At 32.1% G+C, this 18544-nt stretch overlaps 2 protein-coding genes across 2 annotated transcripts; one reads left to right on the forward strand and one right to left on the reverse strand.

The window, feature by feature from the left end:
• The first annotated feature begins 7463 nt into the window (after window positions 1-7463).
• On the forward strand, window positions 7464-15567 carry LOC120070264 (probable indole-3-pyruvate monooxygenase YUCCA10). The gene is made up of 4 exons (XM_039022160.1): window positions 7464-8157; window positions 12386-12622; window positions 13927-14052; window positions 14982-15567. The coding sequence occupies exons 1-4, from the start codon at window positions 7546-7548 to the stop codon at window positions 15156-15158; spliced, it is 1152 nt and encodes a 383-aa protein (XP_038878088.1). The 5' UTR covers window positions 7464-7545; the 3' UTR covers window positions 15159-15567.
• Window positions 15568-16181: 614 nt separating this feature from the next.
• On the reverse strand, window positions 16182-16781 carry LOC120077211 (secreted RxLR effector protein 161-like). Its single transcript, XM_039031116.1, has one exon. It carries the CDS (start codon window positions 16779-16781, stop codon window positions 16182-16184), a length of 600 nt encoding a protein of 199 aa, XP_038887044.1.
• Between the last annotated feature and the right edge of the window lie 1763 nt (window positions 16782-18544).

Here is an 18544-nt window from a genome sequence, read left to right on the forward strand (position 1 = left end):
AGCATATTGTAATTATGTAAATGCATAATTTATGCTTTCTTTTCTATAAATTTTATTCTATAAAAAATGAGAATTAGGATGATCCCGCTTCTGCTCAAGGCTCTCTTCAATAAGATCCTTCATAGACAACATTTAGAAAGTTGGGAGGAAAGAAATCGAACAAGAAGTTAGGATCCTCGATTAACCTCTTACCTCCACTCTCAAATAAATTCTTCTTCAATTGAGCTTCATTATTTTTCAAGGAGTTGTTAAAATAGAAACTAACAATGCTCTCTAGAAGGTATCATCCCACTTACTATTTTAAATAAAAAATAAAAAAAAACTTAGTGGTTGGAAAACCATAGCAATATTAAAAAGTTCAAATGAAACAACAATAAAAGACTAGGGATACTTATTTGGAAGAACAACAAATATTAAAATCGATTCAAACATACTCAAAACAACAAGGTAATAATGTATGCTTATTTGAAATTGATTAGAAAAAAAATTGGTTTCAAAAGACCGATATATCAATTAAAATAAGGGTTTAAAGAGTTCTTCCTATGAAAGATATAAAACAACATAAAAATAGAGTGATAAATAATAAAATCACAAAATCGAAATACATACAAGAAGGGAACAGGGAAAAAATAATTAGATTAGTTATTAATTGATATTTGAAAATAGAGTCTAAAATACACACACACAAAAAATAATGTTGGTAAGATGGAACAATTAAATAAATTTAGAATCGAAAAATAAAAATTTCACTAAAATTCAAAAGACCGCTTGATCCCAAATTTTTTTTTGGGTTGAACCACCTTCATTATCAAATCTATAACCAATCAGATTTAGTTACACAATATTTACATATTATGGAAGGCATCTTGAGATTTCAAAAAAGTTTGATCACGTGGAAAATAGAAAGTTTGCTATATTTTTTAAGATTTTCTTATTTTGTTATATTTTCAAATGGAAGTGTAATTTGTGCTACATGACTCAATTTCCATACTTTTTTAGTTCAACAATTGTGGCATTGAGATTTTAAACTTTGGATAATATATGTCAATTTTTGCTAACATCTTCATTTAGGGGATATTTGGCTCACCAACATGAGATAGTTAAGTTGGTATAATATACCAACCCAGTGTTTGGTCCACCAACTTTAGGGTCTGACAACAAGCTCCCGCAACCAACTCCAAGATCACTTTCATGTGACCAATTTCTGAGTCTAACAATCACCTATGACTACAAAATCCGGCAAAAATCACCTTTGATAATAGACTTTGACGACCACCTTCAACTTCAGGCTCCAACAACCACCTCCGACGATAAACTCCAAAGACAATCACCTTTGATGATCAACTTTGATGACCACTGCCTCTAACATTAATACCAACATTTACCTCAAGCAATCATCGGCGAAGGCCACCTTTAACGATCAACTTCAGTGACGATCACATTTGGTATCCAACTCCGACAATCACCTTGGGCAACTAACTTCAACCACCAACTTTGTTGTTCATCTCCAACTATATATATGAATCACCCAAGTATGTTTTTATTTAGTTGAATTCACATATCAAATTAGTGTTACGAATTTGAAAAAATATGTATGTGATTGAAATGGTGGAACAAAAAGTTAAGCAAAAACAAATAAAAACAACAAATAACAAAGCAAAAACAAACAAAAATAACAAATAAAAAATAACGAAAGTATCCATAAAATAGAGGTTTGTTTTTTGAAACATTTTTTTGACAACAGTTAGTGAAAAATAGAAATATGTTCTATGATGATTCTCCAAATTTGGAGGAATTGAATATGAAATTTTTGAAGTAATTTGGTGACATTCCATTGGCTGCTAAGATAATATGGGAGATTTAATTCAAAAAAAAATTCATGACAAGGAAAATAAAGAACAGCAATAGAAAGAGAAAAAAGAAGAAGATGATTGTTGAATGAGAAATTTTAGACCAATCACAAGTTGCCACATCATTTACTAAATTAATGATGAAATTCCAAATCATTAAATTTAGGCTCAATTAGGAGTTGACATATGTCATGAATTGAAATTGAAGACAAATTTCGATGACGCCACGTGGTTTTATCATGACTGTTGAATCACATAAGATTAATTTGACCCAATTTGATATTATTATTTGGGTCAAAGTTCAACTAAGTCCAAAAATAGGCTGAATTTGACCCAAATGTCCAATCAGGCCTAAATCCAATTAATTGGGCTCAAAGGCCAACCCCATGAACCAACCAAGCCCAAGTCCAACTAATTGGGCCGAAAGGCCAGACCCATGGATCAACCAAGCCCAAGCCCACCTGTGAACTCTATAAATAGATAAGCTCTCCTCATTTGGAGGGGTCAGCAATTCTAAACTTCAAAGAGCTTAAAGAGAATTCTTTACAATCAGAAGACTCCTTGACTCTTGAAGTTGACCACACCTGAAGACTGAAGTCCTTCGAAGATACAAGCATCTAGAGACTGAAATCCTTTGAAGATACAAGCAATTCTATATTTAGAGAATCCAAAGAGAATTCATCAACAAGCAGAAGACTCCCAAGACTCCTAAAGCTACACTCTTAGAAGATAGAAGACCCTTAAAGACTGAAATCCTTCGGAGATACAAATATTCTTCCAAAACTTCAACTTCACAATCATCACATGCTTCGCTTCCTCAAATCAAGCGTACGCATTCAACTGAGAGAGAATCAGAGGATCAAGTACTAGAGATTGAACCACATCGCATCAAATCAACTTCAACATCAATACAAACTTAAGTTCAACTCCACGAAACAAGTTTCTTCAGAAGCCTCGTGCGGATAATAATCCTCCAAGAGGATCAATAAGCCCAAAGGCCGATCTTCCAAGAAAATCAACAAGTTCAAAGACCGATCATTCAAGAAGATCAATAAGCCCAAAGGCCGATCATCCAAGAAAATCAACAAGTCCAAAGACCGATCCTCCAAGAAGATCAATAAGCCTAAAGGTCGATCATCCAAGAAGATCATCAAGCCCAAAGGCCGATTATCCAAGAAGATATCACCCAAGAAGATCAACGAGCCCAAAGGCCGATCACCCAAGAAGATCAACGAGCCCAAAGGCCGATCACCCAAGAAGATCAACAAGCCCAAAGGCCGATCGTTGAAGAAGATCAACTAGCTTAAAGTTTATAGTTTATTTTGAAAGCATCAAAATACTGTGTACTAGAGATTGTACTCACTTTCCACAAAATTAATACAAATACAAAGTTCAAGTTCCATGAAATAAATTTCTCTTGAAATCTCGTGCGAACAATGATAATGATGAAATTTATGGTGAAAAATTAGGAATCAAAAGTTCTAATTTCTGTTTTGTTTCCAATTTTATTTATCCATGTTCGTGCAAGAAATATAATGCGTCAATTGTTGTTCATTACCAAAAAGAAAGAAAAAAAAAAGAAAAAAAGAAAAAAGTTAAAAGTTAAAAGAAAAAGAAATACAATCTATATTTTATTCAAACAAGGATAGATAGAATTATTTAATAAAAAAAAGTTTAAAAACAAAAATAGTCATCACAAAAGCAGATTATTTAGAATTCAAAAAACTACATCAGATACCCCTGACATATGAACTCATCTTTGCACCCCAAACACAGACATATGAACTCAGACAAAACAACTCTACACCCCAAACACAGACATGAACTCTCCAGACATATAAACTCCATAGACATATGAACTCCATAAAGGAACTCTTATCAAAGAGAACCTATGAGCAGAAGCAAGATCGTTAAAATTCATTATGACAAAATTACAAGCATTCACAAACATATAAGCCAGTTATGCATCTATTGACAAATTACGGCATGTTTCCATAAATAAATACAAAGGGACGAGAGACATACCTTTTGAAGAACTCTTCTTCAACTTTCTCTCGCTCTCGTGGAAGAACTAGGACCAGCAACCTCTCACTATCACTGCAATCGTCTACCCAAATCTCTCGTTGTCGCTTAGCACACGTACAATCTTCTCCACGAACAAGCAGCCTCTTGAACACCGCCACTCAGTGACCTTGGTATTCTTAGAGTGAGAATCTAGGAGGTGTGGGCTCTATTGGATTTGGTAGAGGGAAGGAGGAAACAACGATATCACTCAACGACCAAGCAAGTGGGTGTCTATCATGTAGACTGTGGTGCTTGATTGTTTAATAAAGGAACACGATCGTTTAGGAAAAATGGCTTGATCATTTACACGATCATTTAGTAAAGCTCACTTAGGCAGTAAATCTTTACACGACCATTTAGACAAAAGCGCGTGTACACGATCGTTTAGACAAACACTTGAAACTGTCATGTAGTCTCTCGTGAGCTAAACGATAGGTAGTATACTCAAATGATGCGATGCTACGATTATTTTTCAGAAAAATGAAAACATTTTTCATTTTATCCTTCAATTATGAAAACTGAATACAACTTCTCACTTTCACGCACGGTTAAGGAGAAATCACCAACAATTATCTCATAATTTTTTTAATTATAAATAAATATAATAACTAACTTATCATATTATATTTATAACCTATAGTTTTAATATCACATCATATGCAACATTTAAACTATAGTCTTTTTCTCCTTTACTTGATATAAATCATATTTATACCATTTTCCTCCAATAATGTATCTCATACATCATGTCAACTATATCATATATAATTAAACCAGCTTAATCATATCATATATAATCAAACTCCCTCTTGTCAATTTGAACACTTCAAACTGATCCAAAAACTAATTCTCAACTTGAATCCATTGAGCTATCGAGGGGACCTTATGGACCTGTAGCTTGAAGCTTTAACGGTACGTGAATAGCTGACTAAACACTTTACCACGAGATCTACCATCCGTTAACTGTCGGACACTCCACTAAAAATCGACAGTTGTACTCTTCTCACCACAGATATCTGTTTGTGTCCATCGGATATAACCAGTTAACAATACGATAATCCTTCATAGATACTCGTAAGTACAGCTGGACAAATTTACCATTTTGCCTCTGTAGTTACATCTAACTCCTTAAGTATCATTGATCCCTCTAATGAACAATACATCATAGTCATACTATGAGTGGACACCTCTCGAGCCATGAAAAGATGTGTAGCACCACATCGTTCAAGCCCCGGAATCAGCCCTTAAGGGAGCAATCTATCTACTTACCCCTACTTCGGGGAATGAGTGAATTCCATCTTGTGTAGCTAAGTTCCCAGCTCCCCAATCAGACGAATCCCCAAAGTGGTAGGTTTGAGTCGACAATCTGGCCACTTGCACCCATGCAAATCAAAAGACCACCCTCAAAGGCAAGAGTTTCCAACTCACTCAGGAATAAGGTCATGTTACCTATGGTCATCCTAGTGAAGTGAAGTCTCTATCTTGAACGACATTATATAACGAGACTAAAAAATTCGTGGTCCGGTCTTATACAAACTCCTTTGTATAGGACACCCTCGCTTGTATGTCTCCACATGAATGATCAGGATCAGACCATCTGTAGCACGTCACAACACTTGTAACTATCAACAAAACGGGTCGCATTCATACTGTCACTAGGATAAGGTTTCCCTCCTATATCCATATACTACAAACCATTTTGGTTATCATTTAAGGCATAATCCACCTATATGTCTTCACATACATGCTTAAGTTACAGCGACAACCAAGGATCTTAGTTTATTGGTTTGTGATAAAGCAATTAAAACATCGCATGTTTCATAGACAACAGTGAAGAAAATATCTCATATTATTACATCACAAGCGTTTGTTCAATACAGATGTCTATAAACTACAGGATCCAACAAGAGTTTAAGGCATCAACCCCAACACTTCAAACATTATATCTCAACTTAGTACCCCAAACATCTCCTTAGATAAAAATAAACTCTTAGAGGGTGTTTAAGGTTCCAAATTTGGGTAGGTTAAGTGAGTTATAATAACTCAATCAGTGTTTGAAGTGTGTATTAAACTAATGGGGAGTAAGGGTTATTTTAATGTTTGTTTTGCTACAGTAAAGCTATTTGCAACTCGGCGATTAAAATAGCCAACCATCACTCTCTCTAATGTTTTCAATAACTACACCTACCAACAACCAACTCCAACGATCACCTTTGATGATCAACTTGCGATCTTCTCCAGCGAAGACAATCTCTGACACCCAATTTCGACTACAACCACCTCTGATGACTAGCTTCGACAGCCAACTCAAGAAAAGACCACCTCTGACTCCCAACTTCAACGATGACCACTTTTGACGTCTAGCTCTGATGATTTCTTTCAACGACCGACTATAGTGATCACTCTGATGACTAGTTCATGGTGTTTAATAGTCTTTTTTTTATAGTAGTTTAATATTAATCGAAACACTTTAAGTGTAGAAAATCAAACAAACTTGTGTATAAAATTAAACAACTAAACCACCTATGATGTCCAATTCAGTGACAACTACCTTCGACAGCCAACTCCAATAATATCCTTCGATGAAAAACTATTCAACGAACTATATTGGCCAACTTTAGTTATCATTTTGGCAGTCAACTCAAATGAAGACTACTTCCTACCCCTAACTTTGACAACATATGTCCACCTCCAGCCATTAGCTCCCATGCCAACCTATGTGACCAACTTCGATTATCCCTCTAACGGGCAACTCTAGTGAAAACCACCTTCAGTCCCTAATTTCAGCGACTAGCCCCAATGTTCGACGACCAACATAGACGACTACCTTTGGTAACCAATTCATATTATTTAATGTCTTTTTTTTTATAGCAATTTAACACTAATATAGATGTTTTGAGCATAACAAATAAAAAAAACTCGTGTATAAAAGCACCTTTGAAACCAACTTGTATAACATTTTGAAACATAGGACTAGATGGAAACGAAACTCAAAACCTATGGACCAACAACATATTTTTCCCCTTCCTTTCTCATATTATTTTTTGTTTTTTATTTCTTTTTCAGTTTAATTTATGTTCTTAAGAAAATTAAACCAAACATGTAGGGAAATGATTATTTTTCAGATTTTTATTTAGATCTATAAATGAACAAAATAAATTCTTATACAAACAAAAAAAAGTTTAATTAAAAAAACAACACAACGTAGTTCCCGATTCCATCTCAAAATCAATTGACAATTAAAGGAGTAACTCTCTATCTTAGAAAAAGTGTGAGTCCCCTGTGGTTCCCGATTCCATCTCAAAATCAATTAACAATGAAAAGAGTAACTCATCTATCTTATAAAGAGAGTGAGTCCCCTTAATTTTTTCAATGTGGGATTCTCAACCAAAAAAAAGTTAAAAAATATTTAACGAAAAGGAGAAAGAAGAGTTTATTACGTGTGAATGTGACAAAAACTACTTAGTAGCATGCAAGTATTTTTTTGTGTTAGTTGCTAACTACCTCCTTTAGGCCTAGCATTGATTTTATAAAAGGCCTTCTAACGCACCTCTCTCCTCCATAATTCCCTTCCCTTTCTCCTTCTCTTCTTCTTCCCCCCTTCATTCCACCTTCAAACCCAAGAGTTTCCATGGCGGACACTACAGTGATAATCGTCGGAGCCGGTCCCTCCGGTCTCGCCACCGCTGCCTCTCTAAAACTCGCATCAATCCCATACATAATCCTCGAAAGAGAAGACTGTTCCGTTCCCCTTTGGCGAAAATACTCCTACGACCGCCTCCGCCTCCACCTTCCCAACCGTTTTTGCCACCTTCCAGGCATGCCCTTCCCTTCCTCCACACCAGACTACATCCCTAAGGCCAACTTCCTCGACTATTTAGACCGCTACGCCACCACTTTCGGAATCCGGCCGCTGTATCGCCGGAATGTGGAGGCGGCCGAGTTCCATCACGAGGAGAGGAAGTGGAAGGTTAGAGCTAAGAATTTGGACAACGGTGAAATTGAGGAGTTTTCCGGTGGGTATTTTGTGGTGGCGTCTGGTGAGACGGCGGAGCCTCATACGCCGGCGGTGGAGGGGATCCAAAGATTTGGCGGCGGTGTGATGCATTCCACCAAGTATAAATCGGGAAAAGGGTTTGAAGGGAAGAATGTGTTGGTGGTTGGGGCGGGAAATTCCGGGATGGAAATTGCTTTGGATCTTTCTCTTCATGCTGCTAATACTTCCATAATTATTCGAAGCCCGGTAATGTCATTTCTCCTAACATTGGTTTCAAATAGGGGTGTACATAGTTTGGATTTATAGGATTGGAAGATTTTTATGAATCAATCCAAAAATTTAGATTGGCTAATAATGAACCTCCTTTTTTGGAGGGTCAACCCAACTCAAAATTTTCGGGTTGGACCGGATTGGGTCACCGGTTCTGTTTTTTTTTATTTTGACTATTTTTTTAACTTTTTTTTTTATNACCCAACCCAACCCAAAATTTCTGGGTTGGGTCGAGTTGGGTCACCGGTTCTGTTTTTTTTTATTTTGACTATTTTTTTAACTTTTTTTTTTATATATATATATATATTCGAGTCAGGTCGGTTTGACCCGACCCTGAAATGGGGTAACCCGAGACCCAACCCGAATTTAATATTTTTAACATTTTTAATCCAATCCAACCCAAAATAAAATCTAACCGCGGTTTAGATTGGGTAGTCCGATCGGATTATCGGATTTTTTGAACATCACTAGTTTTAAATTCATTTTGTTCTCTCCACTTTCCACCTTTTATTTTCTCTATATTATTACCCATAATAAATGTGACTTTTGTTTTGTACACAGAAATAATGTTTAGTACAGGTACTTGAAGTTGTGTCATTAATTTGTTCAAATTAAAAGAAAGGTAAAACTTAAAGAATTTTATTTCTCAGATCTAAAACATATGTGTTTCGTCTCTGAATTTTTCGAATAGAACTTTTTAATTGATTTTTAAAGGAATAAATGTATTTGATCCTTAAATTTTTGAAATATACGGTCTTAGCCTATGAATTTATAATAATAGGTTTAAAAATCTTTTAGAGTAATTTTTTAAGATTTTAAATTGTTATATGACTTTCTAAATTACAACATTAATTTCTAAAAGTCATCTCTTTTTGTAATTATTTTTCTAATTTTGTTTAGGGACTTAAAAATAGATATTTTAAGAGGAATTTAAATTAAACAAATTAAATGAACATATGTCCAAAGTTCATTGATTAAATTATAAGTTTAGTATTTAAATTTTAAAACTTGTGTATAACAAATTCATGAAGTTCAAAAAGTTTATATTAGGTTTATGGAGATTCAATTTAGGAACGGTTTTAAAATTTTGTAGTTTAGAAAATATAGGATTAAAAGTTTTGACATCTATAAATTTAAATACTTCTTAAAATTTAATGATTTATTATTCATAAAGCTTAAAGTTGAGGATTCTAATAAGAAACGTTAAAAATGAATTATTGGTATTTTTAACATGAAGTCTATTCTCTTCCCATTTTTTATAATTATTGGCATCTTTCTTAAATACAAAAGCTGAATTCTTAACCAAATTCCAAATTCCAAAAACAAGTTTTTAAAAGCTATTTTTTCAGTTTTCTAAAATTGACTTGTTTTTTTAACCATGAGTAAAAAGAAATAACAAAGAAGAAATTTAAAGGTACAAACGTATCTATAAACTTAATTTTTAAAACTAAAAACTAAATGGTAATTACCAAACGGAACCGTAACGTTGTGAAGACTAAATTGAGAATGAAGTCACAACTTAAAGACTAAAAGTATAACATTATAAAACAGAAACTAAATGCAACTAAAAATGTATTTTCCCCTAATTTTTATCTACTTTCCCTGTCCTTTTCTTTACCTTCTCTCATTCATACGTCCATTTGCCACAATGTTCTCCATTTTCTTTGCATAGTTCGTTTACTTTTCTTTATTTTCCTTTGTCTTTTTCAACCTTAATAAATTTTGTTGTTCATACATTATAGAATGAGTTTCTATGTTCACACATTTTTTTTCTTGCGTTTTATCTTTCTATATTTTTCTTCATTCAAGTTTCATTTTATTTTTACCAATTTTTGTGGTTCATATTATAAATTCATTTTCTATCATTACAGGTTTTCCTCGTTTTATTTGCTTTTTCTATCTTTGTTCTCATTCTAGTTTCATTTTATTTTAGTAAATTTTTTGGTTCATATTTTAGGGTGATTTTCTATTGTTACACTTTTTCTTGTTTTATTTTTTCTATCTTTTTCTTCATTCTAGTTTTATTTTATTTTTGTTTATTTTCTCTTTTTGTCTTGTTTCTAAAATTTTGAAAATACAACTACACAAGCAAACTTTGAAAATAACAAAAACCAGTTTAGTATTTTTCTTTACGCTTTTTCATGTTCATTTTTTATTTCTTTAATCAAATACTTGTCCATTTTATTTTTTTATTTTTTTTTTTACTAAAAAAATTACCAATGCAATTATCCTATTCTTTTTTTTTTTTTAAAAAAAAAAGGAAATGGGAAAACTATTTATAATTAAATATAACATATATTTTAATATTAAAATTTCTTAAATTTAATTATGATGTAAACATTTATTTTTTCTGTTAAAATTTTGATTGAAAAAAAAAAAGAAACAAGGAAACAGGTAACAAATATATTTTTATTTTTTCTTCATTGAAAAAAGAAATAATATTATTTAGAAAAATTATTTCAAATAGTAAAACTATTGAAAATATTTACAAGATATAGCAAAATTTTAAATCAATAGCACTGATAGAAACGGCTAGAAATCTATCAGTGTCTATCAATGTCTATCATTGATAGTTTTAAAATTTTGTTATATTTTGTAAATATTTTAATTTATTTTTCTATATTTAAAAACAACCCTAGTATTTAACCTAAATTATATCTTTCTTTGAAAGAGTAAACAAGAAACAAAGGGGAAAAAAAAAAAAAAAAAAAAAGACATAATGAGAAACCATAAACAAAAACGTTATAATCGAATTTGGTTCCATTTTAAAAATATCTATCGTGACTTTTAGGGTTTACAAACACCTATTTTCCTCATTATTCTATTTTCAAAATTAACCAATTTGATACGTGTTCGCAAATTTTGAATACAAATTTTATATACAAAGAAAACTTGTTTCTTAATATGACGTTATCATGAAAATATTTCAAGAAATTTATTGTAGGTCATTGAGATGAAATTGATTAGATAAAAAAGAACACAAATGAACCAAATATTGCTACTTTGTATAAATTAAAAAAAAAATTGATATTTTGAAAGTTTAAAAACTAAAATGTACCAAAACCTAGGTATTGTTTGCTAACTATTTGGTCTTGATTTTGATTTTTGGTTTTCGAAAATTTAAACTTATAAATACTACTTCCATTTATTAATTTCTTTATTTTATTATCAACTTCTTAGAATAGTTCTCAAACACCGAGTTTCATGATTTGAAAATTAAAACAGTAGTTTTTAAAAAGCTTGTTAGAGTTTTAAAAAACTGCACCATATATCTCTGACATATGAACTCGACTATGTATCTCAAACACAGATATATAAACTTAGATAAATCTATTATGGACTCCAAATACAGACATGAACTCTAAAGATATATGAATTCCAAACATCATATCTCAACTCAATGCTTCAAACACCCTTAAGTGTTAAAGAAAGATTTAAAATATGTTCGAGAAATTAGGTAAGAAAATAAACATAATTTTCATAACACAAATTGTAATTAAAACGAGTCTAAACTAGGTCAAATTTGACGTTTTAAAAGTAGGGAGAGATTAAAATGTAATATAAATAACAAAAATAGGTTTTAAACATTTTTTAATTTAGATTTTTTTTCTCCTATTTACATTCGACGTTGACGTTGTACCACATGCTTGGTTTGTCCTTTTTGAACATGCAACGTGATCAGTGCCCCCCTCCCCAATAACATGGTCACAACTTTTCCACGTGAGTGAATTATGAATATACAAAACTAAAAAAAAGAAATTGGATGTGGCCTGACTATTACCATCTATTGTGCAGCTCCTATTATACCTAATTAAATACTACCACGTGGTAATTCATTTGTTTTAAAAAAATTATTAAAATGCATTTTTTTCGATGTATGTAAAGAAAGGGAAGCATGACCTAGACTGCACCAACGTATTGCTCAATACAAATATAGTCCTAAAGTTGTAACTTTCAATGTAAAATTTTACACTAATCAACCAAACACATTCCAAATAAGGATGTGTAATGTATAAATTAGTAAAGAAAAAAATATTTGGTATTTAAGAAGTTTATAATTTTTTTGTTGTTTGATGAGGTTTGTGTATATTTATGATATATATATGTGTGTGTGAGAGAGAGAGAAGAGTTTGAGAAAAATTAGAAAAAATAATTATTTTTTTTTTATAATTTTTTTTTCTTTTTTGGAATGAAAACACAACAGGTTCATCTTTTGTCAAGAGGAATGGTGAAGTTGGCATTGGATATGTTGAAGTATAATTTGCCAATTTGGTTTGTGGATTCATTGATGGGGATGTTGAGCAAACTAGTTTATGGAGACCTCACCAAATTTGGGATCAAAAAACCAGCTGAAGGCCCAATGTTCATGAAAGTCAAGTATGGAAAATATCCCATCATTGATGCAGGAGTCATTCAGCAAATTACATCTAGAAAAATTCAGGTGATACCTATACTTTATAATTCGATTTATTTTAGTTTATATACTTTTAAATATTTAATTTTAGTCTTTGTATTCTCAATAAATCTTAAATTTACTGTCTACTACTAATTTATTTTCGGTTTTTCCAAAAAGAAAATTTATAAATTTTGAAAACATATTCATGTTTTTTTTCCATAAAAATTATTATTATTATTATTATTTAACCAATTTCGATGAAAATTAACATCGATGTGCTAGATTAAAGATATATTGAAAGTACAAGGTCTAAAATCGAAAATATGAAAAGATACATGGACTAAAATTGAACAAAGTCTAAAGTATATGAACCAAAATAGTCTTTTATTGTAAGAAATAATCATGTTGGTAAATCTAGGTCAGTAAGTTAACAATCAATCATCTTTCTATTACTCAACTAATGATTCTTGAATCTTTTAGACCTATTTCGTAAATGTTAGGACATGTCCTTAAATCTTAGAGACCAAAAATGCATTTGACCTAAATAATAATATATGCAAATGAATGAATCCTCACTCGAGTCTCCAACCCCGACCTCGATTCCCCAAATAGCATAATGGGTGAGGATATATGGACCTAATAAATCAATTAGTAAGACCAACACTAATTTTATCATTTGCATTTATTGACCTTAAACCCTAAACCATATATATATATATATATATATATAAATAAAGGAGAGAACGTATAGTTGCTAAATCGGATGCTTTTAATACTGTCATTATATATATATTTAAATTTATTGGATGAGGATCAAAAGATCGACCTTTAAAATGATAATTATTGGTGTCTTATTCATTGAGCCATACTCGAATTGACTTTTCATACCTATGATTTCGTTGTATTACCAAAAAAAAAATATATGTGTGTGTGTGGATGCATGTGATCATATATATCAAATTTCTAATACATTATGACAAACAATATTTAGTAATATTTTGTTTAGGCCATTATTATTGTTTTAGCAAATTGTTATAGTAAATGACAAACAATATTTAGTAATATTTTGTCAAAATAAGTTTTCATATCACATAGTGTTTCTGCATAAATTGACATTTAATATGATTTGGAAAAATCAATCATCTAACCTTCCCTTTATTGATAATATTATATTCTTAAACATATAAAAATAGAAAGAAAAAAGTAATAGGAATTTGGAAAAATATATATATATTTATGCCACTTAGTATGTCATTGACATTAAACTTTTTTTTCCTTATACCTATATTATTATTCCATAGAGATATTAATCTTTATATTAATTTTTTCCTTCCCTCCTAATTTTGCAGGTCTTGCCTACAGAAATCTCAAACATAGAAGGTAATAATGTATTGTTTAAAAATGGAAAATCCTACCCATTTGACAACATCATATTTTGCACTGGCTTCAAAAGGTCAACAAATAAGTGGCTGAAGGTAAACTAGATTTACAAGTTCCAGTAATTATTTTTGGTTAAATTACACAAAATTTCCTTAAATTTTGAGGTAAGTTTTTAATTTCTGCTTCTAAACTTTGAAAATCTGAATTTTAATCATGAACTTTAAGTAAATGATGTTAAATGAATGTCACCTATCTTCCAATTTTTACACATTAGTTATTGCCTCTTCAATCATTGTCCTTTTAACAAAGAAAATTTCCCTATCTATTTTTTTAAACAATTTTGAACTTTCAAAAAATAAATGAAACTTTTCAAAATTTTCAAAAAATACAATTTTAGTCTCTAGGCCTTCGCATTTTTTAAAAATTAAAAATTTAGGTTCCATTTGATAATCATTTCAATTTTTATGTTTATTTTTTAAAGTTAAGCCTATTTCGTAGTATTTTATATTCATTTCTTACAATGATTTACATTTTATCAAATACAATTATTGAATTCTTAGTCAAATTCCAAAAACAAATGCAAGTTTTGAAAAAGTTACTTTTTTTATTTTCCATATTTTGGTTTTGTTTATTAAACTATTGGTAAAAAGTAGATCACCGAGAAAGAAATATGGAGGTGGAAATAATATCCATGGCCTTAAATTTCAAAAACAAAAAAAAAATCAAATGGTTATCAAAACATGCCTTAGTGTCGCATTAGACAAAACTCAAATTTATATCTAAAAGATCAATAAATTTAAATTTTAAAATTTCTCGAGGACGTATGTATCTATAAAGATACAAAATTGAAAGTTCACCAACTTTTATATTAGAAAAAAAATTGAAAGTTTAGAGACCAATTGAACCCTTTTGAAAGTTCAATAACCAAATTATAAAATACAAAACTTCAAAATTTAAGGTAATTTATTATTATTATGGAATTTATGAGGATTGAAATCAACTAATATAAATGATATTGATGTAGGGAGATGACTATCTTTTGAATGATGATGGACTACCCAAACCTAGTTTCCCAAATCATTGGAAAGGAAAGAATGGCTTATATTGTGTAGGACTATCAAGGAGAGGTCTCTATGGATCTAATTTAGATGCTCAAAATGTTGCTAAAGATATATCATCCCAAATCCATAAGTATGGGTAGGAGAAGGGGAAAAAAAAGGAGAAAAGAATAATGTATCTTCAACTCAAGCAGACTCTTATGGCTTTAAAGTTGAGATATTAAATTTATAACCATATGTCCAAATATGGGTCAACATGTTAAAAGCTAGCTACTTGAAGTTAAGTTTTTCTTTTCCTCCAATGTTAATTGACATTTTGTCAATCCTATATCTCGATATTTTGACGATATATATCAACGTCATTTGCCTTTATAACTTTCTATAATTCCTATTTGTCCTTCCTCAGTACTATTCGAATTGAGATGGTTACACTCGAAGTGGTGTATTCTTTTATGTAAAGGTGTGATCTAGACCATAACGGTAGGGACATGTTTGAATGAACGTCCTTTCTCCGTTATAACTATTCGAATTGAAGTGGTATATATTTTTATATATAGAGATGTGATGTAATCCATAGATATATCAACAGTAGGGACATGTTTTAATGAACAAAGACGTTCTTTCTCCGTTATGACTATCTAAATTGAAGTGGTATATATTTTCATATATGGGTGTGATGTAGTCTATAGATATGAATAGTTACGATATAATGATGGAAATGTTAGAAAAATTGTGGAGGACAAATATGAAAAATGAGAGATATATTTCCATTCAACTAAGCATGCCTTTATATAGGCTTACAAACATAACCATAGGAATGCCAATGGTTACAAAAATCTCATAACTCACATAACTCCTATAACTTAAAAATGTCATCAAATGCTTATAACTCACATAACTCCTAATAACTTAAAAATCACTATTTGTTACAAAAAACTAAAAGAAACCCAAAAGTCACACTAAATGCCACAAATAAAGTTTAATAATGACAAACGTTTTAACACCCCCCTCCCTCAAACTTGATTTGTTACACCAAGTAAACTCCTCATTTTGATAAAAGTCTCCAACTTGAGGGGCTTTGTGAAAATGTCCGCCGCTTGGTCTTGTGACTTGATATATTTGAGTTCCACTTCTTTCTTCGTAATGCAATCCCGAATGTAGTGAAATCAGGTATCAATGTGCTTGCTTCTCCCATGAAATACCGGATTTTTGGCTAAGGCAATGGCCGATTTGTTGTCCACAAAAATCTCCATTGGACCTTCCATTTGAAACTTCAACTCCTTCACTAAGTTTCTTAGCCAAATTGCATGACATACATATGAAGTTGTTACGACGTACTCTGCCTCGCATGTTGATAATGTGATTATGGGTTGCTTTTTTGACATCCATGTGAACGTCGTTTCACCAATAAAAAACACAAACCCCGTAGTGCTCTTTTGATCATCCAAATCACTACTCCAATCACTATCACAATAACCAACAATATCAAAATTGCTAGAAGAGACATAGGAAAGACCATACCCAATCGTCCTTTTGATGTAGAAAAATATCCTTTTTGCCATTTTACAATGTGTTGCTGTCGATTCCTCCATAAATCGACTAATAATTCTAATCGAATAAAGAATATCTGGTCTTGTACATGTCAAGTATCTCAAACTTCCAACTAAGCTTTTGAAATATATAGAATTTACCTTCTCTTCTCCATCTTGCTTGGTGATTTTGACTCCACATTCCATCGGTGTTCCAACTGGATTAGCATCATTCATATTGAACTTATTGAGCACTTCTTTAGCATAGCCCTCTTAGGATATAAAAATCCTATCTTCACCTTATTTGACCTCGATCCCAAGATAGTAACTCATGAGACCAATGTCCGTCATTTCAAACACCTTTGCCATCTCTCTTTTGAACTCATCAAACATGTTAGGATTGTTTCCGGTAAATACTAAATCATCAACATATAAATAAATGATTAGTATGCTTTCACCTTTCATTTTGATGTAGAGGGCATGCTCATAAGGACACTTCATATACTTCTTCTCTTGAAAGTACTTGTCAATCTTCGAATTCTATGCTTTTGGTGCTTGCTTTAAACCATAAAGTGTCTTCTTCAATCGAAGCACTTTATCTTCTTCACCCTTGACTTCATAATTCAATGGTTGTTCCACATAGACCTCTTCCTCAAGAATTCCATTCAAGAATGCCGATTTGACATCCATTTGATGTATCTTCCAATTATTATGGGCTGCCAAAGCAATAATCAAATGAATAGTTTCAAAGCGAACAACAGGGGCAAATACCTAATCATAGTCGATGCCATGTTGTTAGCTATACCCTTTCACCACTAGACTCGCCTTGTGCCTCTCAACATCGCCATTGAATTTTCTCTTTATCTTGTATACCCACTTCACTCCAATCAGTTTGTGCCCTTTTGGAAGCTTGGTCAACTCCCATGTGTCATTTTTCTCTATCGCTCGAATTTCTTCATCCATTGCATCCTTCCATTTCTTGCTTGCAATGGCTTCTTGGAAACTAATAGGCTCACTATCACCAAAAATATAATAGCGAATTATGTCATTTTGATTTTCACTTACCTCATTAAGTTCCCATAGACTTCGAGTTCCTCTTGGGCCAATTTCGTTCTCCGAATCGCTGGATGAACCTTCAGATAATGATCGATCGGTCGAATGAGGTGGCACTGGAATGGGCAAACCTTCACCCATTTCATCCCTGGTCGGCTCATTTTCATCGTCTTCTTCAAAATATGGAAGGAAATCATACTCCTCCTCTTGTATATTCCAATCCCAAGAGGCTTCCTCATCAAAAAGAATAATCACGACTAATAATTACCTTACCATTCAAAGGATTGTAAAGACGATAACCCTTTGAACTTGATCATAGCCGATGAAGATGAGTTTCTCGCTTCGATCATCGAGCTTGGCCCTTTTTTCTTCCGACACATGAGCATATGCAATACTCCCAAACACCTTAAAGTGACCAATCCTAGGCTTTCTTTCGTTCCATGCTTCTTAAGCATCTTGTCAAGTACACTTTGGTTGGTGCTCGATTTGTCAAATAAATCGCACAAGCTATGGCCTCCACCCAAAATTTCCTCGGCATCTTCTTTGTCTTTAGCATGCTTCTTGCCATGTTCAAGATTGTCTGATTCTTTCTCTCCACCACGCCATTTTGTTGCAGTGTCCTTGGGACTGTTAACGGACGTCAGATGTCTTTTTCATCATAAAATTGTTTGAACTCATTTGAGGTGAATTCACCACCTCGATCGGTTCTCATAGCCTTGATTGTAGGGTTGATTTCATTCTCCACACGTGCCTTAAATCTCTTGAAGATTTCAAATACTTCTGATTTTTCCTTCAAAAAGTACACCCATGTTTTTCTAGAAAAATCATCAATAAAGAGAAGGAAATATTTACTTTTACCATGAGATTCTGGTTTGATCATTCCACACACGTCGGCATGGATGAGTTCTAAAGGCTTCTTTGCTTTTGTCATAGACTCCTTCAGAAAA

This window comes from Benincasa hispida, chromosome 1 (genome assembly GCF_009727055.1).
Source record: "Benincasa hispida cultivar B227 chromosome 1, ASM972705v1, whole genome shotgun sequence".
Classification (NCBI taxonomy): domain Eukaryota; kingdom Viridiplantae; phylum Streptophyta; class Magnoliopsida; order Cucurbitales; family Cucurbitaceae; genus Benincasa; species Benincasa hispida.